Source organism: Chiloscyllium plagiosum, chromosome 4, assembly GCF_004010195.1.
Source record: "Chiloscyllium plagiosum isolate BGI_BamShark_2017 chromosome 4, ASM401019v2, whole genome shotgun sequence".
NCBI lineage: Eukaryota > Metazoa > Chordata > Chondrichthyes > Orectolobiformes > Hemiscylliidae > Chiloscyllium > Chiloscyllium plagiosum.
In genome coordinates, this window is record NC_057713.1 from 126,686,232 (window position 1) to 126,705,390 (window position 19,159).

The following is a 19,159-nucleotide window of genomic DNA, read 5'->3' on the forward strand; positions in this document are numbered from 1 at the left end:
TTCAGTTATGCATCTGGAATACTGTGTTCAGTACTGGTCACTGTACTCACTGAAGGATGTTAATGCATTGGAAGCAGTTCAGAGAACGTTGACTGAACTGATACTTGAAATGAATGGATTGCCATATAAAGAAAGGCAAGACAAGCAAGGCCTGTATCCTCTAAAGTTTGGAAGAGTCTGAGATGACTTAATTGAAACTTAAGATCCTGAGGGACTTGACCAGGTGATATTGAAAGGATGTTTGAAACATAAGATCCTGAGGGATTGACCAGGTGATGTTGAAAGGATGTTTCCTCTTTAGGCAATCTAAAACTAGGGGTCATAGTTCAAAAATAAGGGGTCGCTCATTTAAGACAAAGATGAGGGGATTCTGAGGGGTGAGTGTCTTTGAAATTACCTTCCTCAAAAAGCAGTAGAAGCAGTATCTTTAAATATTTTTAAGCCACATGTAGGTAATTCTTGATTATCAGGGTAGAGTTGTGGTTTAAATATAATCAGGCATGATTTTGTTTGATGGTGGAGCAAGCTCAAAGGGCTAATTGTTATTCCTTGTTTGTATGTTTTTCTTTGCATTACAATCCTACACACACTCTAGCACCCAAAAGGAACTTGGAAATCAACAATTTCTAAACTTATTTGTAACACCATATATAGGAAATGGGCTGAGTCTCAGATTTGATTGTGGAGTTTTTTTTGGCTGTTGTGCATGTGTGTATTTGCATTTTGACACAAAGATTAACTTAGAACCCTTGGCATGTGATAATGTTAGGGACTAGAAATCCAGTTCTCTAGGCTAATACCGTAGGAACACAGGTTCAAATTTACTGTTGCAGTTGGTTGAATTTAAATCCAGTTGATACATGATGACCTGCAAGACCCTTTGAAGTATCAGGGGTCAATGGGGTCTTAGGATGCATGTACATCAATCTGTTAAGGTATTAGGACAACTGGTTGAAATGGTTAAGAAGTCATGGTATACTTGCCTTTACTAGCTGAGGCATAGAGTTTAAGAGCTGAGAGGTCATGCTGCAAGTGTATAAAATGTTGGTACAGCCATAAGAAGAGTATTGTATGCAGTTCTGGAATCCATATTTTAGCAGGGACATGATAGCACTGGAGAGAGTACAGAGGAAATTTACCAGGATATTGCCTGAGCTAGAGAGTTTGTTATAAAAAGAGATCAGCCAGACTGAGGTTGTTTTCCTTAGAACAGAGGAAATTGAAAATGTACATGATTGAGATATATTAAATTATAAGGGGCATAGATAGGGATGACACAGAACGACATTTCCCTTTATAATGGAGTGATTAGATTTAAGATAAGGAGCAGAAGAATAGAGATGAAGAAAAACGTTTTCAGCCAGAAGAAGGTGAAAATGTGGAATTCTGTACCTGTTAGGGTCGTAGAGACAGAAATCCTCATAACATTTAAGAAATATTTAGATGTGCACGGAGGAATACAGGGCAATGGGCCAAGTGCTTGAAAATGGGATCAGAATAATTAGGTGGTTGTTTTTCGCCTGTATGGATGCAGTGGGCTGAAGGTTCTTTTCGTGTGCTATGGATTTCCGTGGCTCTAAATCTATAATTGAGAGCTAATCTCAGTAATGGTGACCGTGAAACAATTACCAATTGTTCGAAAAACCCATCTAGTTCAGTAATATCCTTTAGGGAGGGAAATCTGCCATCCTTACCTGGTCTAGCCTGCATGTGACTCCTTAACTGTCCTCTGAAATGACCTAGAACGCTACTTAGTTCAAAGATATTTATGGATGTGCAACAAATACTGGCTTCGCCTGTGATCCCCACATCCCAAGACCGAATAAGAGAATAAAAAGCAAGCCAGCTCAGGAAGTCACTGATGCTAAGTCAGATTTCTGTTTTTTTTTATTTACGTGTGGGATGTGGACATCACTGGTTTCCCATCCCTAGTTGCCCTTGAGAAGTTGGTGGTGTGAGCTGCTTTCTTGAACCATTGCAGTCTACCTGCTGTGGGTTGACCTGCAATACCCTTAGGGACGGAATTCCAGGACTTTTATCCAGCGACAGTGAAGGAACAATGATATATTTTCAAGTCAGGATGGTGAGTAGCTTGGAGGGTGTTTGCAGGAGGTGGGGTTCACATAGACACATGGAAGATAGGAGCGGGAGGAGGCCATTTGGCACTTCAACCATGTTCCACCATTCATTATGATCATGGTTGATTGTCCAATTCAATAGCCTAATCCTGCTTTCTCCCCATAACCTTTGATCCCATTCACCCCAAGTGCTATATCTTTCCGCTTTTTGAATATATTCAATGTTTTGGTAATGAATTCCACAGGCTCACCACTCTTTGGGTGAAGAAATGAATCCTCATCCTATGTCCTAAATGGTCTACCCCTGAATCCTCAGACTGTGACCCTTGGTTCTGGACACACCCACCATCAGGAACATCCTCCCTGCATCTACCCTGTCTAGTCCTGTTAGGATTTTATAAGTCTGTAAGAGAACCCCCCCCAATTCATCTGAACTGCAGAGAAAACAGTCCTAACCTACTCAATCTCTCCTCATACGTCAGTCCCGCCATCCCCAGAATCAGCCTGGTAAACCTTCGTTGCACTTCCTTGAGAGCAAGCGCATCCCTCCTCAGAAAAGGACACCAAAGCTGCCCACAATATTTTCGTGTGACCTCACCAACACCCCGTATAACTATAACGATACCTTCCTGCTCCTGTACAGACAGGATAGATCGAGTGAATCCTTAGAAGAGTATAAAGCAAGTAGGAGTATACTTAAGAGGGAAATCAGGAGGGCAAAAAGGGGACATGAGATAGCTTTGGCGAATAGAATTAATGAGAATCCAAAGGGTTTTTACAAATACATTAAGGACAAAAGGGTAACTGGGGACAGAATAGGGCCCCTCAAAGATCAGCAAGGCAGCCTTTGTGTGGAGCCGCAGAAAATGGGGAGATACAAAATGGTGAGGTGCCAGAAGACTAGAGGTTGGCAAACATGGTGCCACTGTTTTAAGAAGGGTGGTAAGGACAGGCCAAGGAACTATAGACCAGTGAGCCTGACCTCAGTGGTGGGCAAGTTGTTGGAGGGAATCCTGAGGGACAGGATGTACATGTATTTGGAAAGGCAAGGACTGATTAGGGATAGTCAACATGGCTTTGTGCATGGGAAATCATGTCTCACAAGCTTGATTGAGTTTTTTGAAGAAGTAACAAAGAGGATTGATGAAGGCAGAGCGGTAGATGTTATCTATATGGACTTCAGTAAGGCATTTGACAAGGTCCCCCATGGGAGACTGATTAGCAAGGTCAGATTTCATGGAATACAGGGAGAACTAGCCATTTGGATACAGAACTGGCTCAAAGGTAGAAGACAGAGGGTGGTGGTGGAGGGTTGTTTTTCATACTGGAGGCGTGTGACCAGTGAGTGCCACAAAGATCGGTGCTAGGTCCTCTACTTTGTGTCATTTACATAAATGATTTGGATGTGAACGTAAGAGGTACAGTTAGTAAGTTTGCAGATGACACCAAAATTGGAGGTGTAGTGGACAGCGAAGAGGGTTACCTCAGATTACAAGATCTTGATCAGATGGGCCAATGGGCTGAGATGTACCAGATGGAGTTTAATTCAGATAAATGTGAGGTGCTGCATTTTGGGAAAGCAAATCTTAGCAGGACTTATACACTTAATGGTAAGGTCCCAGGGAGTGTTGCTGAACAGAGACCTTGGAGTGCAGGTTCATAGCTCCTTGAAAGTGGAGTCGAAAGTAGATAGGATAGTGAAGAAGGCGTTTGGTATGCTTTCCTTTATTGGTCAGAGTATTGAGTACAGTATTTGGGAGGTCATGTTGCAGCTGTACAGGACATTGGTTAGGCCACTGTTGGAAAATAGCGTGCAATTCTGGTCTACCTATCGAAAAGATGTTATGAAACTTGAAAGGGGTCAGAAAAGATTTACAAGGATGTTGCCAGGGTTGGAGGATCTGAGCTACAGGTAGAGGCTGAACAGGCTGGGGCTGTTTTCCCTGGAGCGTCGGAGGCTGAGGGGTGACCTTATAGAGGTTTACAAAATTATGAGGGGCATGGATAGGGTAAATAGGCAAAGTCTTTTCCCTGGGGTGGGGGAGTCCAGAACTAGAGGGCATAGGTTTAGGGTGAGAGGGGAAAGATATAAAAGAGACCTCAGAGGCAACTTTTTCACACAGAGGGTGGTATGTTTCTGGAATGAGCTGCCAGAGGAAGTGGTGAAGGCTGGTACAATTGCAACGTTTAAGGGGCATTTGGATGGGTATATGAGTAGGAAGGGTTTGGAGGGATATGGGCTGGGTGCTGGCAGGTGGGGTTAGATTGGGTTGGGATATCTGGTCGGCACGGACAGGTTGGACCGAAGGGTCTGTTTCCATGCTGCACATCTCTATGTCTCTAAGCCCCATGCAATAAAGGTCATCATACCATTTGCCTTCATTACCACCTGCTGCACCTGCATGCTTACCTTCACGACTGGTGCACAAGGACATACAGGTCCTGCTGCACATTCCCCTCTCACAATTTACAGTTATTCAGAGGGTAATCTGCCTTTTTGTTTTCATATATTTGTTGTCATTGTCCTTCTAGATGGAAATGGTAGTGGGTTTAGAAGATGCTGTGTAAAGATATTTGGTGAATTTCTGCAGTACATCTTATAGATAGTAGTACACACTGCTACTATGGATAATGGGTGGTGGAGGGAGTATGGATGTGGTGTCAAGTGGCTGCTTTGTCCTGGGTGGAGTCAAGGTTCTTGAGTGCTGTTGGAGCAACACCTTTTCAGGCAAGTGGAACGTATTCCATCACATTCTGACTTCTGCTTTGTCAATGATAGAGAGGCTTTGGGAAGTCAGGCGATGAGTTACTTGCCGCAGTATTCCTAACCTCTGACCTGCTCTTCTGGCCACTATATTTTTGTGGGAAGTCCAGTTGACTTTCAGGTCAATGGTAAACCCAAGGATGTTGATAGTGGGTGATTCATTGAAAGCAACTCCATTGAATGTCAAAGGGCAATGGTTAGATTGTCTCACTGGAGATGGCAATTCCCTGAAATTTATGTGGCACAAATATTAATCACCACTTGTCAGTACAAGGAAAAAGTGAGGACTGCAGATGCTGGAGATCAGAGTCGAGAGTGTGGTGCTGGAAAAGCACAGCAGGTCAGACAGCATCTGAGGAGCAGAGGAATCGACTTTTCGAGCATAAGCCCTTCATCAGGAATGAGGCTTGTGGGTCGGGGCTGAGAGATAAATGGGAGGGAAATAGAGTTGACAGGAGGTAGCTAGGAAAGCGATAGTTGGATGAAGAGAGGGAGAAGGTGATAGGTCAGAGGGGGCACTGATTGACAGGTGCGGAGGGTGGTGCTGAGTTGGAGGCTTGGGACTGGGATAATGTTGGTGGAGGGGAAATGAGGAAGCTGTTGAAATCCACATTTATCGTGTGTGGTTGCAGGGTCCCAGGGCGGAATATGAGGCGATCCTCCTCCAGGCATCGGGTGGTAATGGTTTGGCAGTGGAGGAGGCCCAGGACCTGTATGTCCTTCATGGAGGGGGAGTTGAAGTGTTCAGCCACGGGGTTGGTGGGTGCAGGTGTCCTAGAGATGTTTTCTGAAACGATCCACAAGAAAGCGACCGGTCTCCCCGATGTAGAGGAGACCACACCGGGTGCAACAGATGCAGTAGATGACATTGGTAGAGGTACAGGTGAACTTCTGACGGATATGAAAGGATCCCTTGGGGCCTTGGATGGAGGTGAGGGGAGTTGGTGTGGGCGCAGGTTTTGCACTTCCTGCGGTGGCAGGGAAAGATGCCAGGAGTGGGGTGTGGGCTGGTGGGGGATGTGGACCTGACGAGGGAGTCGCAGAGGGAATGGTCTTTCTGGAACGCTGATCGGGGATGGGAGGGAAATAGATCTCTGGTGGCGGTTGGTTGCTTTTGGAGGTGGCGGAAGTGGCAGAGGATGATGCATTGTGTGCGAAGGTTGGTGGGGTGAAAGGTGAGGACCAGGGTTGTTCTGTCCTTGTTGCGTTGGGAGGGGTGGGGTTCAAGGGCAGTGGTGCGTGAAGTGGAGGAGATGCGCTGGAGGGCATCGTCAACCACATGGGACATAGCGATCGTGGAAGAAGGAGGCCATCTGGGACTTTGAGGTGGAATTGGTCATCCTGGGAACAAATGCGATAGAGGTGGAGGAATTGGGAATAAGGGATGGCGGGATAAATGTGGATTTCAACAGCTTCGTCATTTCCCCTCCCACATTATCCTAGTCCCAAGCCTCTAACTCGGCACCTGTCTCCGGACCTGTCCATCACTGCCCCCTCTGACCTATCACTTTCCCCCTCAACTTCATCCACCTACTGCTTTCCAAGCTACCGCCCCCCCACCCCACCAACCCCACCCCTTTCCCATTTATCTCTCAGCCTCGACCCACAAGCCTTATTCTTGGTGAAGGGCTTATGCCCGAAATGTCGATTCTCCTGCTCCTCGGATGCTGCCTGACTGCTGTGCTTTTCCAGCGCCACATTCTCGACACTTGTCAGCACAAGTCTAGATGTTGTCCAGATCTTGCTGCATTTGAACGTGGACTGCTTCTGTATTTGAGCAGTTGTGAATGGTGCTGAATATTGTGCAATCACTAGTGAGCATCCTCCTTTCTGACCTTTTACTGGAGGGAAGGTCATCGGTAAATCAGTTGAAGATGGCTGAACCTAGGACACTACCCTGAAGATCTCTTGGGGACATGTCCTGGAGCTGAGATGACTGACTTCCAACAGCCTTAATCATCATCCTGTATGCCAGACATGACTCCAACGAGCAGAGAGTTTGCCCCCTGATACCCATTGGTTTTAGTTTTGTGAGGACTCCTTGATGCCACACTCAGTTGGATGCAACCTTGATGCCAGCTTGCCTTTGGAATTCAATTTCTTTGTCTGTGTTTGAACCAAATTTAGTGACATCAGGACCTGAATGACCATGGCAAAACCCAATTTTGAGCAGCTTTTTGAGCACGTGCTGCTTGATAACACTATTCATGAAACCTTCCACTGCTGGAACTTGGAGTACCTTTCAGACTTGAGCAATCTCTTCTAATGTGTTGGATTCAAATATCTCAAATTTTGAACCACAAGCTAACTACAGTGAGGGCTATTTGAGTATCCCAGCATATCCATCCAGAAAGACTGAACAGAGCCCAATCCAATCTGCCTGTAAACTTTTCACTATCTCAGTATACGTGAGAAATCAAACATTGCAGTGTCACATCGATTCTCAAATGATTCTGGGGTGTAAAGGATTTAAACTCAAATGGATCCAAACTTCTGCTGACCATATCCTAACTTGCACCAAGTGCTATGTTCAAGTTCCCCCAGCACTGGCCCTTTCTAGCTCTGTAGTCTTCATCAGGCCTACAAAAACAAACCTGCTCCTATATTTGAGTCTCTTGTACATCTTCCCACTTGGTTCATTCCACTATCGATAGCCGTGCCTTCAGCTGACTCGGCTCGAAGCTGGAGAATTTCCTCCCCAGATAATTTTGCTTCTCTATGCTTATCTCAAGGTATTTCTGAAGTATGAGAAAAAATATGGATGACAAACAAAAACATAGAGAGATTAGAAGAATGCCATAAAGTGTGTTTTTAAGGACGGTTATTAATGAGATGATAAGCTGTAACAAATTTAGGAAGACATCTCCAGAGCACTGTCTGACAGCAGGAAGGGATGAAAGGATTGGGGTACACAGAAGGTGGGAGTCAGGTAAAAGAGCTTGGGGAGTTTGGAGTTATTTCAGGAAAAGTTGAAACCATTACAAGATGTAAATGAAAGGATGAGAGTTTTAAATTTGGTGTCTTGGGGATTTGGGAACCAAGGTAGGTCAGAATAGGTGGCAACGATTGTCAAAATAGCAATTTTCCGATGTGTAGCGATCACTATCATTTGCCACTCTGTTCCTACTTTTCAAAGCTGCAACCCCAGTACTGCGTTTCTGGCCTGGACGTCTGATCCCAGCTTCTTCTGAAATGTAAAACATACTTGAAATCCATCTGTTTGTGCCTAACGCAGGATAATTGGGGGAGATACATACCACCGCACCCTGTTTTTACGGCATCAGCTGCTAGATTCTGCTAAGTAAGACTTCAAATGCCCCAAAGCTTATGATTAAAAGTACTATTTCCAGCCATAATAGTCAGTAAAAATGTTTTCCAAAATAGTATCTTTAATTACTAATTGATTAGTGACCAGCAATTTTTTTTTGTTGACTGACTGCTCATCCACCAATATTCATGCCCCATCATAAACTCCTGATAGTTTTCACCACCTCCCTCAACCCCCACCCACGAGTGCAAATCCACTCACCTGCGCGCTCTCAATGTGCATGGCTACCCTGAGAATGTTTTTATCATCCTATGACCCCTCCCCCCCAACTTGTGTTTGCCCCTCCCTCTCCCTCTCCCAAGTTGACACCCCTTACACCAATAGCAGCACTCCTTGTTGCAATTCAAACTAACATCAACCAGACAAAAGTCAGGAAATCCAGGAATTGAGTTGAGAGACGGAGTACAGCGTGGGGTGAGTATTTTCTGTGGCACAGTGTGGGATTTCTATCTGTGGTGCAGAGGGGGTTGAGGTCTGGGCAGGAGGAGAGCATGTACGTAGTAAAGGTAAAGGGGGCAGGAAGCCTCACAGGGAGAGGGAGGTGAACATAACTGGGTGTGTGGTTAGGGCTAATGTAGGTGTTAGATTGTTTTGATGTTCAGCTGATTTGCTTGTAGTTATGCTGCTGAGCAGCTTTTATACCTCCAATAAGCAATCTTATGCAAAAAACAGGTTGACAATGGTGGAAGCAGCTCAACTTTCTATGTATCTGGCCAATCCTAGAGCTACCCAAGCATGGTTAAAACCAACAATCAAAAGTTTAAATATGTATGTGCTTATATGCATTTCCTCACAGTCCCAGCAATGCACGTTGGGTTGGACATTTCTCCCCATTTCAGAAGATTTGGGCATCCAGTGTGGATAGAATGCAGGTTTAGATGTGTTATAATACACAAGATAAGTGAGACCAGCTAGTAGAGCTGATGGAGGTAGCAAACAAATAGATGGAAGTTTCGACGATGCCTCAGATGATGCCTTCAGTCACCTGCTCCAACACAGTTAGATATTTTATTCAATTAATTCTTGTTCAGAAGAATGAGACAGCCTGAGAGTTTTCAGGTTGTGTTTGTACACTTTGATTAAAATCAGTCATATTTTTATTATGCATATGTTGCATCTCAGCAAGCTTGTATGGAGCATTGGGAAAATGGTTTAAATTTAATTGTATCCAGGCTTCTCTCTAGTTTGTATTACTGTGCTATATGTTTATCTAGATACAGCTATTAGCTGGTTGCTTTTATAAACCATGTGAAGTGATTCCTGGATGTACCATTATAACCTTTCTCTCAAAATAATTGTTTTTTTTTTGTATATTGCAAAAACTTCTCTCTTATTTACAGATCATTTGTTTCTTTTGTTTTAAACTTCTAGGATCCCATTTGAAGATATTTTTCAAAAAAGCGGGAGTTCATCATTTTATTGAAAATGGGCAAGTATTATCCTGGCACCTTTGTTGGGTGATGTGTTGTGTGTAGTTTTTCTTAAATCAGCATATGCTGTGTACTGCATGTTGAATTCTGTTTAAAAAAATCAGAACCTCATTCTTTCATATTTGTGTACTTTTTAAATCACAATGCTTATTTATAACCTAGATGCTGTAATAGCAACTTATCTAAAATTGTCAATGACACGATAGTCTTGAGTGGAGTAGAAGGAGGTATGAAATTACAAGATATTGACAGGTGTATGGACAAAACTATGGCAAAGGGATTTCATTGTCCACAAGGTCATCTATTTTAGGTGGAGAGGGATAGAACAAAGCACTGTCGAGAGTGTGATGCTGGAAAAGCACAGCCAGTCAGGCAGCCTCCAAAGAGCAGGAGAATCGATGTTTCAATTATAAGCTCTTCATCAGGAATGACGCTCGAAACATCGATTCTCCTGCTCCTCGGATGCTGCCTGACCGGCTGTGCTTTTCCAGCACCACACTCTCGACTCTGATTTCCAGCATCTGCAGTCCTCACTTTCTCCTAGCACAAAGCACTTCCTACTTCAACAGATTATTTTGTTTGGACAATAGACCCTGTGAGTGAATCAACTAGACCTCTGGTCAGCCTTGATCGTATTGAATGGCCAATTGAGATATTTTCAAATCGACCTATGCAGAGATGGTATGGCACACCTCTGGTGCAGGTGGGATTTGAACTGGGCCTTCTATGGACTCTACACCACAAGAATCCTCTGAGTGGCAGAACAACCTTCAGTGTCTGAATGACTGGCACCTGTTCCTACGTTCCTAGTTCACTTTCAAATACAGCTCAGGCTGTAAAACGGTACAATTGGTGCTTGCTTTCCACTAAGAATTCTGGAAAATAATTTGATTCGTTTGTTTAGCAAACCACATTTAATCATACTTTTTTTTATTGTGCTTAGGATCAAGGATATAGGTTTAGAAATTCTGTACAACATTAGTAGTTCAGTGATTCTGAATTTTATTCTCACCAAGATAAACAGTGAAATTTAATAAATCTAGTACTTTTTTTGGTTAGGTACTTAATAAAAGGTTATGAAGACTGAAGATTGTTGTATAACTCAGTTTTGTTCACCAATACGTTTCAAGGAAGAGAATTTACCACTCTTGTTTTGGACTGAAGATGACTCAAGGCCAACACTACACGGTTTACTGTTGCACAAACGATAATTTTGCATTTCCAATGTCACCCAGAAAGTTAAAACATTCATGGTACCGTATTACATTTCCAGGTCCACTAATTCACATTAATTTAGTCGTTCTTCTTTGATTAGGTTAAATTGCTTTACAGCACTGTATTGAACTGAGACCTTGAGCATGATGTTGCTGACCTGATATTTAAGTTATGCATCAAGTATTTGGCTTCCATGTGATGGCCATCAGTTGGAAAATAAAATTCTTCCCCATTCCAAACATTTCAAACTTTATTTACAAATTGGGTTGTCTGCTATCTATAATATCTGTATATAAAATAACTTTAAGTGTGCTATTTGGCTGAACTGCTGAAGCATTAATCTAAGTATTATATTTGATCATGTTATACAGCAAAGCTGCCATAGTCGCAGAACACCATAGGGCTGATGTCTCATGAGAAAGAGACAACTGGGGGTGAGTTTAACCTGAGGGTCATTACACCTCAGATGAAGGGCAACATTGGCTCACCCGGAGCAGGAATTGAACCCAAGCTGTTGGCATCATTCTGCATTGCAAACCAGCTGTTCAGCCAACTGAGCTAAGCGGTGTCAAATAGTAGTGTTGAAGCTTTGCTTCCAGATGACATATTTCAACCAGCATAAATATGCTGTTCCTTTCAAAGTGTTTTTAGATTAGATTAGATTACCTACATATTGCAACAATTCAAACTGTTAAATAAGGTAACTATCTAAACTTCTAAATGAATTGTTGTATTCATGAAGGTATTGTATGTTGAATCTGAGGGCATTTGTTCCTACATTTGTCTGCTTCTACGAAGATTTTATTCAATATTTATCTTTTGGGTATTTTATAGTAGAGATATAAGTTTTAAAGTTCCATTTGACAATTGAACGGTTGTACTTCTGCACTGGCTATGCCCTAACCAAGCTGATCCAGTGCAGTTACAACACTGGCATCTGTTGCACAATGTGGAAAATTGCCCAGGTATGCCCCATCCAACCCAATCAACTAATGCCCCCTAACTAGATCCTCAGCAAAGGTATCATCAATATACCATCAAGCAACAATTACTCACCAATGACCTGCTCACTGATACTCTGTTTGGGTTCTGCTAGGACTACCAGATCCCCACCAAGCCACAATCATTGCTGAATTGGAACTACGCTACTGTTCCTTCATTGTTGCTGGGTCAAAGTCCTGACCCCGCTCTGACAAACAATGCTCTGGGTGTATTGACACCACATGAGATTCAACAAGGCAGCTCAGCATCACCTCATGGAGAGTTAGGAAGCGTCAATAAAAGCAGGTCTAGCCAGCAATGCCCACATCCTGTGAGTAATTGAAAGGTTTGTTATATTTGATCTGTTGTCGTTACATCTGTTTCAAATGTAAAAATCAGGTAAGCGTATATTACAATTCACTGTTTCAATCTTAAAATTACACATTTCCACAAATTTAAAACCTGTATGTTAATGTTAGTATATATCAGATTTGAAACAAGTTAAATTAAATGAGCTATATAAATTTTAATTAAATGTTGTGTTGACATTTATAGATGGGGAAGAGAGGACCTATGGTGGCTGTGAAGGCCCTGATGCTATGTATGTAAAGTTAATCTCCTCTGATGGCCATGAATTTATTGTAAAGCGAGAACATGCATTGACCTCTGGCACTATTAAAGCTATGTTAAGTGGCCCAGGTAAGTTGTATTCTCACTTAATTATCCACAATTAGTAACATGGGGCAGCTGAGTCTGAGAGTCCATACGTTTAAACTTCTAATTCTGAATCCACTTTCCCTCCTGTCTGCCCATCCCAATCTAATTTAGGATTAGCAGGAGAATTTTCTCTATCCTCATTTGTTCAGATTCCTGACTGAAATAATACAGGAAACAAAATTCTTCCACCCATCCTGTCAAACTCGACCCTGTTATGAAATAAACTATTTGCTTTTAAAAGTAAAGTGATATTCAAGAGGCTTCTGTAAATGGGCAGAACCATATATATGTAGGTAATTGGTACGGTTCGAGGAGAACTATCTTTAATCATAGCTAATTATAAGCAGTGCAAGACCATCACAGCTAGCTATACTACTAAATATCTTAACCCTGTTTCATATCCCCATGCCCTAATTTACAACACATGTTTTTGCAGCCTAAATAAAAATGCATGATTAACCTTAATATGCTTTGGAATTTTACATAATTTTCTAGACAGAGTAAGTGGAAGCTGAAAGTGGACGAGTTTATTTCCAACAAAATTCTCCCAGTTTCTCTGCACTGAAGTGCAATTTGAATATTACAGAATATTGTCAGCTAAATGCATATTTACTGCTTTTTTTTAAAAAACCTCATCCATGAATGTTTAAGTTTTAGTTTCCATTAGAGAATAGATATTGTATAGAGAGCTTTATAAGCCTGATTGTTTACCATCCTTCTCAGTCATTTAGGCTGAACTGCATTATTTACCAAAACCCTGAAGATTAATTTAAAATTTTAGCACCCAGTACGTCAGGCAACAGGAACAACTTAAATGCTGAAATAATGGATTAGCCGTCTAAAAAACAGGGGAACCATTGATATGCTGCATAAATATGTTGATTATAGATATTGCTATTTCTGAGTTGAACATAGTTTCAGATCTATAGTTAGTTATGGTCACACCTCAATCAATGATGTGAAGTGTTTTCCCAAATGGATTTTTTCCTGATATTTCTCTGTCTGACCACGTGGCTAATATACCTTGGCAGTAGTGATTGCCATTCCCCTGAAACTGCCTTGAATTTTCAGGTCAATGTAGGGTGTGTATATACACATTCAAGAAAAAATATAGCATATCCACTTATTCTGAGCTAGAGGTTATCTATGAACATACCACAGAAGTTCAGCTAGCAACAATTAATTTTACAAGTAAATGCCAGAAGCCATTAGACAATTTGATTTGCACTAATAACTAAAAATAGAAGCAGAAAGTGGAGGCGGTTAAATATAGTTTATGTTCTGAAATTGTTTGAGAAAATAATGTTAGGAGATTGCTGTTATCTTCAGTGTTTTTGTATGCATATGTTTGAAAATCAACTGACAAAATTCACTGTAAATGAATTAGTTACGTAAAACTAATGTTATGTTATGCATTCATGACCAGTTTAGCAGATTGGAAGCAATCAATGGTTGGCTTAACAAATTTGAAATCCCCTTTTGCCACACATATATATGAAGTTTGACCATTCTCTTTTTTTAAAAACTTGCACGTAATATGGCCGGAATTCTCCTAAATTTGAACAATTAGACCTTTAACTCTTGCTTTCAGAGACAAGAGTCCAGTGACCCTCAGAAGAGAATGCTGCTAGATCAGCTGAGTTTTTTTCAGCAATTTCACTTTTGATTTCTGATTTCCAGCATTCACCATTTGCTCTGTACTTGCATACTCAGGGGAACCTCAATTATCTGAATGAAATGGGCGGGCAGTATTGTATTTGAATAACTGATTATTCAGTTAATTGATTCAATGCCTCTCCTCTGGGGCTTGGAGTTTTCTGAAGTTTCCTTTTTCCTCTCTCTGCCTGCCTTTCTCTCTGTGTCAGGGTTCGTTTCTGAGCAGACACACACTTGTGTGTAAGGGACCTGCCACATTGCTGAAGCCCCCCCCCCCCCCCCCAAAAAATCAGTTCAATGGGATTAATGCAATGAGCAATTGCTAAGTCCGCTCCCCATTCAGGAGACTAGACAGCAGCACACTGCACGTGGGACCCCACACGCCCCCACCCCCCATCCGACCTGGCCGCCCTGCCCCTATGAGGCCCCATCTCCCCCCACCCACTGTCCACCTCCGCCCCCACACCCTGCTCCGCCCAAACACGCCCCAGGGCAGCCAAACTGGACACCAATAGTAAGAGTGACTAGATTAGACTAGACTAGACTACTTACAGTGTGGAAACAGGCCCTTCGGCCCAACAAGTCCACACCGACCCGCCAAAGCGCAACCCACCCAGACTCATTCCCCTACATTTACCCCTTCATCTAACACTACGGGCAATTTAACTTGGCCAATTTACCTAACCTGCACATTTTTGGACTGTGGGAGGAAACCGGAGCACCCAGAGGAAATCCACGCAGACACAGGGAGAACGTGCAAACTCCACACAGAGAGTCGCCTGAGGCGGGAATTGAACCCAGGTCTCTGTGCCACCGTGCCGCCCACATTGCTGGTGCCTTTGGGGGGTGAGTCTCAAAATAGCACACGCACGCACATGCGTACACACACACACAGCCTTTTTACTGCAACTTTTTGACAAGTTCCACCTTTGCCCTGTACAGGACAATGTTGGAGAGATTATTTGGGGAAGGAGGGTTTACAGTGCCCCCTTGTCTAGAACACCAGGGAAAGTTTGGGGAAGGAGTGAGAGAGAGATAGTGGGCAGTCAGTGGAGATGGTGCCTGTGCTCCTATCGATGCCCAGGACTGTTCTCGGCAGCATTTCAGTAAGCTGGGTTCATTTTTAATCATTGTTAACAAAAGACACGATCAGTGTTGGAATCACCTTTTTGATGCAATATTTCTATCGAGACCTTGAGATCTTCTTCGAATAATCCGAAATTCGGATTATTGACATTCGGATAATCGAGGTTCCTCGTAAATTACATAATAAAGCTTCCTGACAACAAAGAGATTTGCTTAGCCAACAAAATAAGAGTTTTGGTCAGAAAGGGAAAAGAAATATACCCTTTTACTCTAAGCTCTACAATGGATTACAGCTTTTATTACAGTTCAGGAACTGGCTCAAGCAGCAGGATCACTAAGTTGGAGATGGTATCCATCCTGAATGATGCTTAACCACATGTCTCGACTGAGTTTTAAGTTCTCAACCAGTGCTGCTTGATAGCTTTGTTAAAGGAAAACAAAGTTAATGTGTGTTTAGTCTTTCAATCTTGGAGAGCTCTACAGCAGAGTTTATACAGGAATATATTCCCATCTCCCATGCTTCCAACTGGAGGAGGATATACAGAACAAGATGCACAGTTAGAGAACAGAAGCATGAGAAGAATGATTATTGAAAATTACAAACCTGGTGCTTTTTATTATAATACATTTGGTATCAACAGTGCTGTAAGTCTTAGCATTATCCTCCTAACTGGCTGTAGACATTTCCAAACGTATGTATGAGTTGAAAGTTGAAAGAGTAACTATTTTGTAGGAGTCTTATTTATTTTTTTGAAAAGTCATGATGGCTTAGAGTGTGATCGAACATTTCCTGTTGAGGAATAATCAAAATCTTAAATGCAGTATTTTAATCTTGGTTTTTAATTTTTCAGGACAGTTTGCTGAAAATGAAACAAATGAAGTAAATTTTCGTGAGATACCATCCCATGTGCTATCAAAAGTATGCATGTATTTTACCTACAAGGTCCGCTACACCAACAGTTCTACAGAGATTCCTGAATTTCCAATTGCACCAGAGATAGCACTGGAACTGCTGATGGCTGCAAACTTCTTAGATTGTTAGAAAATAAAAATGTAACTTATAACCCAAAATAAGATGTTAAGCTTCTGTATTTAACTACTTGCACAATCAATAAGTGACTTTAAAATGGTGTTGCAAATATGTGTGATAACTCGCACCAAAATCTTTTCTTTTCTCCAAGATGTGTTTCTTTCTTCAAAGGTTAAGTAAAAAATAATGGGATCCTTGGCTTCTTGTATATTACACAAATCAGACATTTTCTTCCCTCCCATTATGTTCTATATTGGTGTGCAGATGGTCTCCAGCTGTTAACTTTGCTCAAAGTTTCACAGGAAATTAATAGTTGTTGTCCTATGTATCTATACTGTACTGTTACTGTGCTGATACAGTTCCCAGCTGAATTTCCATCCGCTACCCCTATAGAATTGTACAGTAATAAAATGTCTTTAAAATACTGTAGCCATATTGTATTAGTATGTAACTGCATTTGCTCTAAACCACATCATGGAGCTTCTGTCAAAACATGAAATTTCATTTTTCTAGTAGTTTATGAATAATTCTTGAGTTTCTTTCGACTCCTTTATTCCTACTTGAAGTTGCTATTATCCAAACCATTCTTAAATTCGAGTTCCGCTGTAAATGTTTCGTAATAACATTGCCTCCAGGTTTGTTTAAAGTTAAAGGAGATTGCGACTACAGGTAGGTATAGTTTATTGAATACCTTCCTGGTTTTGTTCTTTTAAAAATAGGCTTAATTCGCACAACTAATTCAAACAGCAAAATGTAAACCTGATAGGAGCCAATCGGATCCCTTTGAATATTTATCTATTACTTCAATTTCTTCAGAAAATCTGTTTATTTTCGGATTCTGAAATTTATGCACCAGTGGTCAACTTTCATGTTTGGATTGAAATATATCAGTACGAGAGAATGGAACTGATCTGCATTTTTTCAGTAACTGTGAAAAGAAATTCAGTTTAACTATAAGTCGACATAATTAACAATAATTCTCCCATTGTTACTCTAAACTCTGAACATAATTTATTGCATGGTTGTTAAATTTCTAATTCTTTTACATGCTTTTTAAAAAACATTTGTTTGAGCAAAATTAGTGCCAAACTAGGAGCTCATGTACAAGGAGTACACCAAAAGTTTTATTGGTGCTGTCCAAAATTCGCTTCATGTTGAATGCTTCCAGTAAAGAGAAAGTAGTCATTCTGTTATTTTTAGTGTGATTCAAACCCAAATGTAGTTTCTATTAGGTTGATTGCTAATTCACCCAAACATTGTTTATGTGCAGAATTTACACTAGAATCATATCACAAGATTGTAGAACCACTAAGTGGATCAAGGATCCTGCATGCAATATGTGCTTGTTTACAGGCTGTTTATACAGTAGCAGTGGCAAAGATTTGGTAACAATTGAACTGGCAATGAAACAGGATATGAAAGAATAAATGTCAAAATATTTTAAGAGGTTTGATTGACTTTGAGCAGACAAAGAAAATTCATTGTTTCAATACTGAGATGTTCAATACCTAGTATGTGGTCATGAATGGTCTACTCTGATTTAACCTAATGTAATCTCCCATATCCTTACCAAAAACTTTGCATTGCACTTTTTACTTTTATATTTTTATACCAAAATATATTATTCTGGCTGAATATTGAAATTCATACGTGGATAGACCAAAGCTACAGAGGTAGCTGTCATTGTCCCACCTTCTCCACTGCATTCTCCCACCACCCAGCAAGCAATCGGATATGTGAAAAACATTTTTAATAGCCAAAATGATTATTGAATTTCCGGGTCTCATGTCTGACAAATTTGAATGTGGATGGCTGTATGTTCACGGATGAGCTGATACATTTGGGCTCATATCTCATTGGCAAATTTTAAAACTGCTAGTTTTGAAGTTCCAACTTCTGCAGTGCTGTCCAATAAAGTAGTTAGTCCTGTTAAAATCATCATGTGTCATAGTATTCCCTCCATACTAAACTGTATAAAAGACTGTTGATCCTATTTGAACACTGTTCTGCAGTTCTGCAATTGGATAATAAATACTGGGAATTTTAATTCAAGAGCTGTTTTGCTGAAAAGGCATTTTGTGTGTACATTTTTATTTTTTACCAGTATAAACATTTATTAAAAGTGTTGCTTATACTGTGCCCTTCCTGTACATTTCATGTGACATATACATACTTTGTCATAATCATTTAAAACTAAAACGGTTCCATTCCAGTCCACATTATAGATTGTTTATTGTCAAGCCTATGACAACTAGTATGGCTAGTTGATTCTTTCATTTAACCTCTGATCCCTTTAGCTTAATTATTCTATCTCACATCTCTGGTGCTACTCCACTTGCTTGAGGTTTTTGCTTCAATCAAATTATCTTTCCAGAATGTTCTGCTCTGTAGTTAAAATGTTCCTTCACCTGTTGGATTTTGCCTGCAGGTTCACAGACATCAGATGGAAACTCTAATTTTTTTTTCAGATTTTCCATTCCTGACTTGGGCTAGAGGACCTTGCTATGAGAGTGAGCTTAAGGCTGTCATTTGACCATGTATCATGTTCAACTATGGATCCCGACAAAACCTTCTACTCAAGTTTTAATCCAGTAACTAGCACTTGTTTTAGTGTTGTTCCCACTGCTTGTTTTATTAAGTACACCTCTGCCATTTAAGATCAAACACTCTGATGGGCCCACGTGGCATATTTGGTGTGGTTTGTTGCAACCAATAGAAGAAATTTAGTATTTGGTGACATAGAGAATTCAGCTATTTTTGAACACTGAGTTTAACATTAGTGAAACAAATTCTGGAGCAACAGAATTTTATTGTTTATTGTTTTGGTCACCTTTCCTGTAAAATAATAGAAGTATTGATAAATGTTCAAAGAGT

General features: G+C 41.1%; 1 protein-coding gene across 1 annotated transcript; it reads left to right on the forward strand.

Moving 5' to 3' along the window:
• The first annotated feature begins 9,448 nt into the window (after window positions 1-9,448).
• LOC122549401 (elongin-C) lies at window positions 9,449-18,357 on the forward strand. The gene is made up of 3 exons (XM_043689162.1): window positions 9,449-9,599; window positions 12,352-12,495; window positions 16,107-18,357. The coding sequence occupies exons 1-3, from the start codon at window positions 9,596-9,598 to the stop codon at window positions 16,295-16,297; spliced, it is 339 nt and encodes a 112-aa protein (XP_043545097.1). The 5' UTR covers window positions 9,449-9,595; the 3' UTR covers window positions 16,298-18,357.
• Window positions 18,358-19,159: the final 802 nt, after the last annotated feature.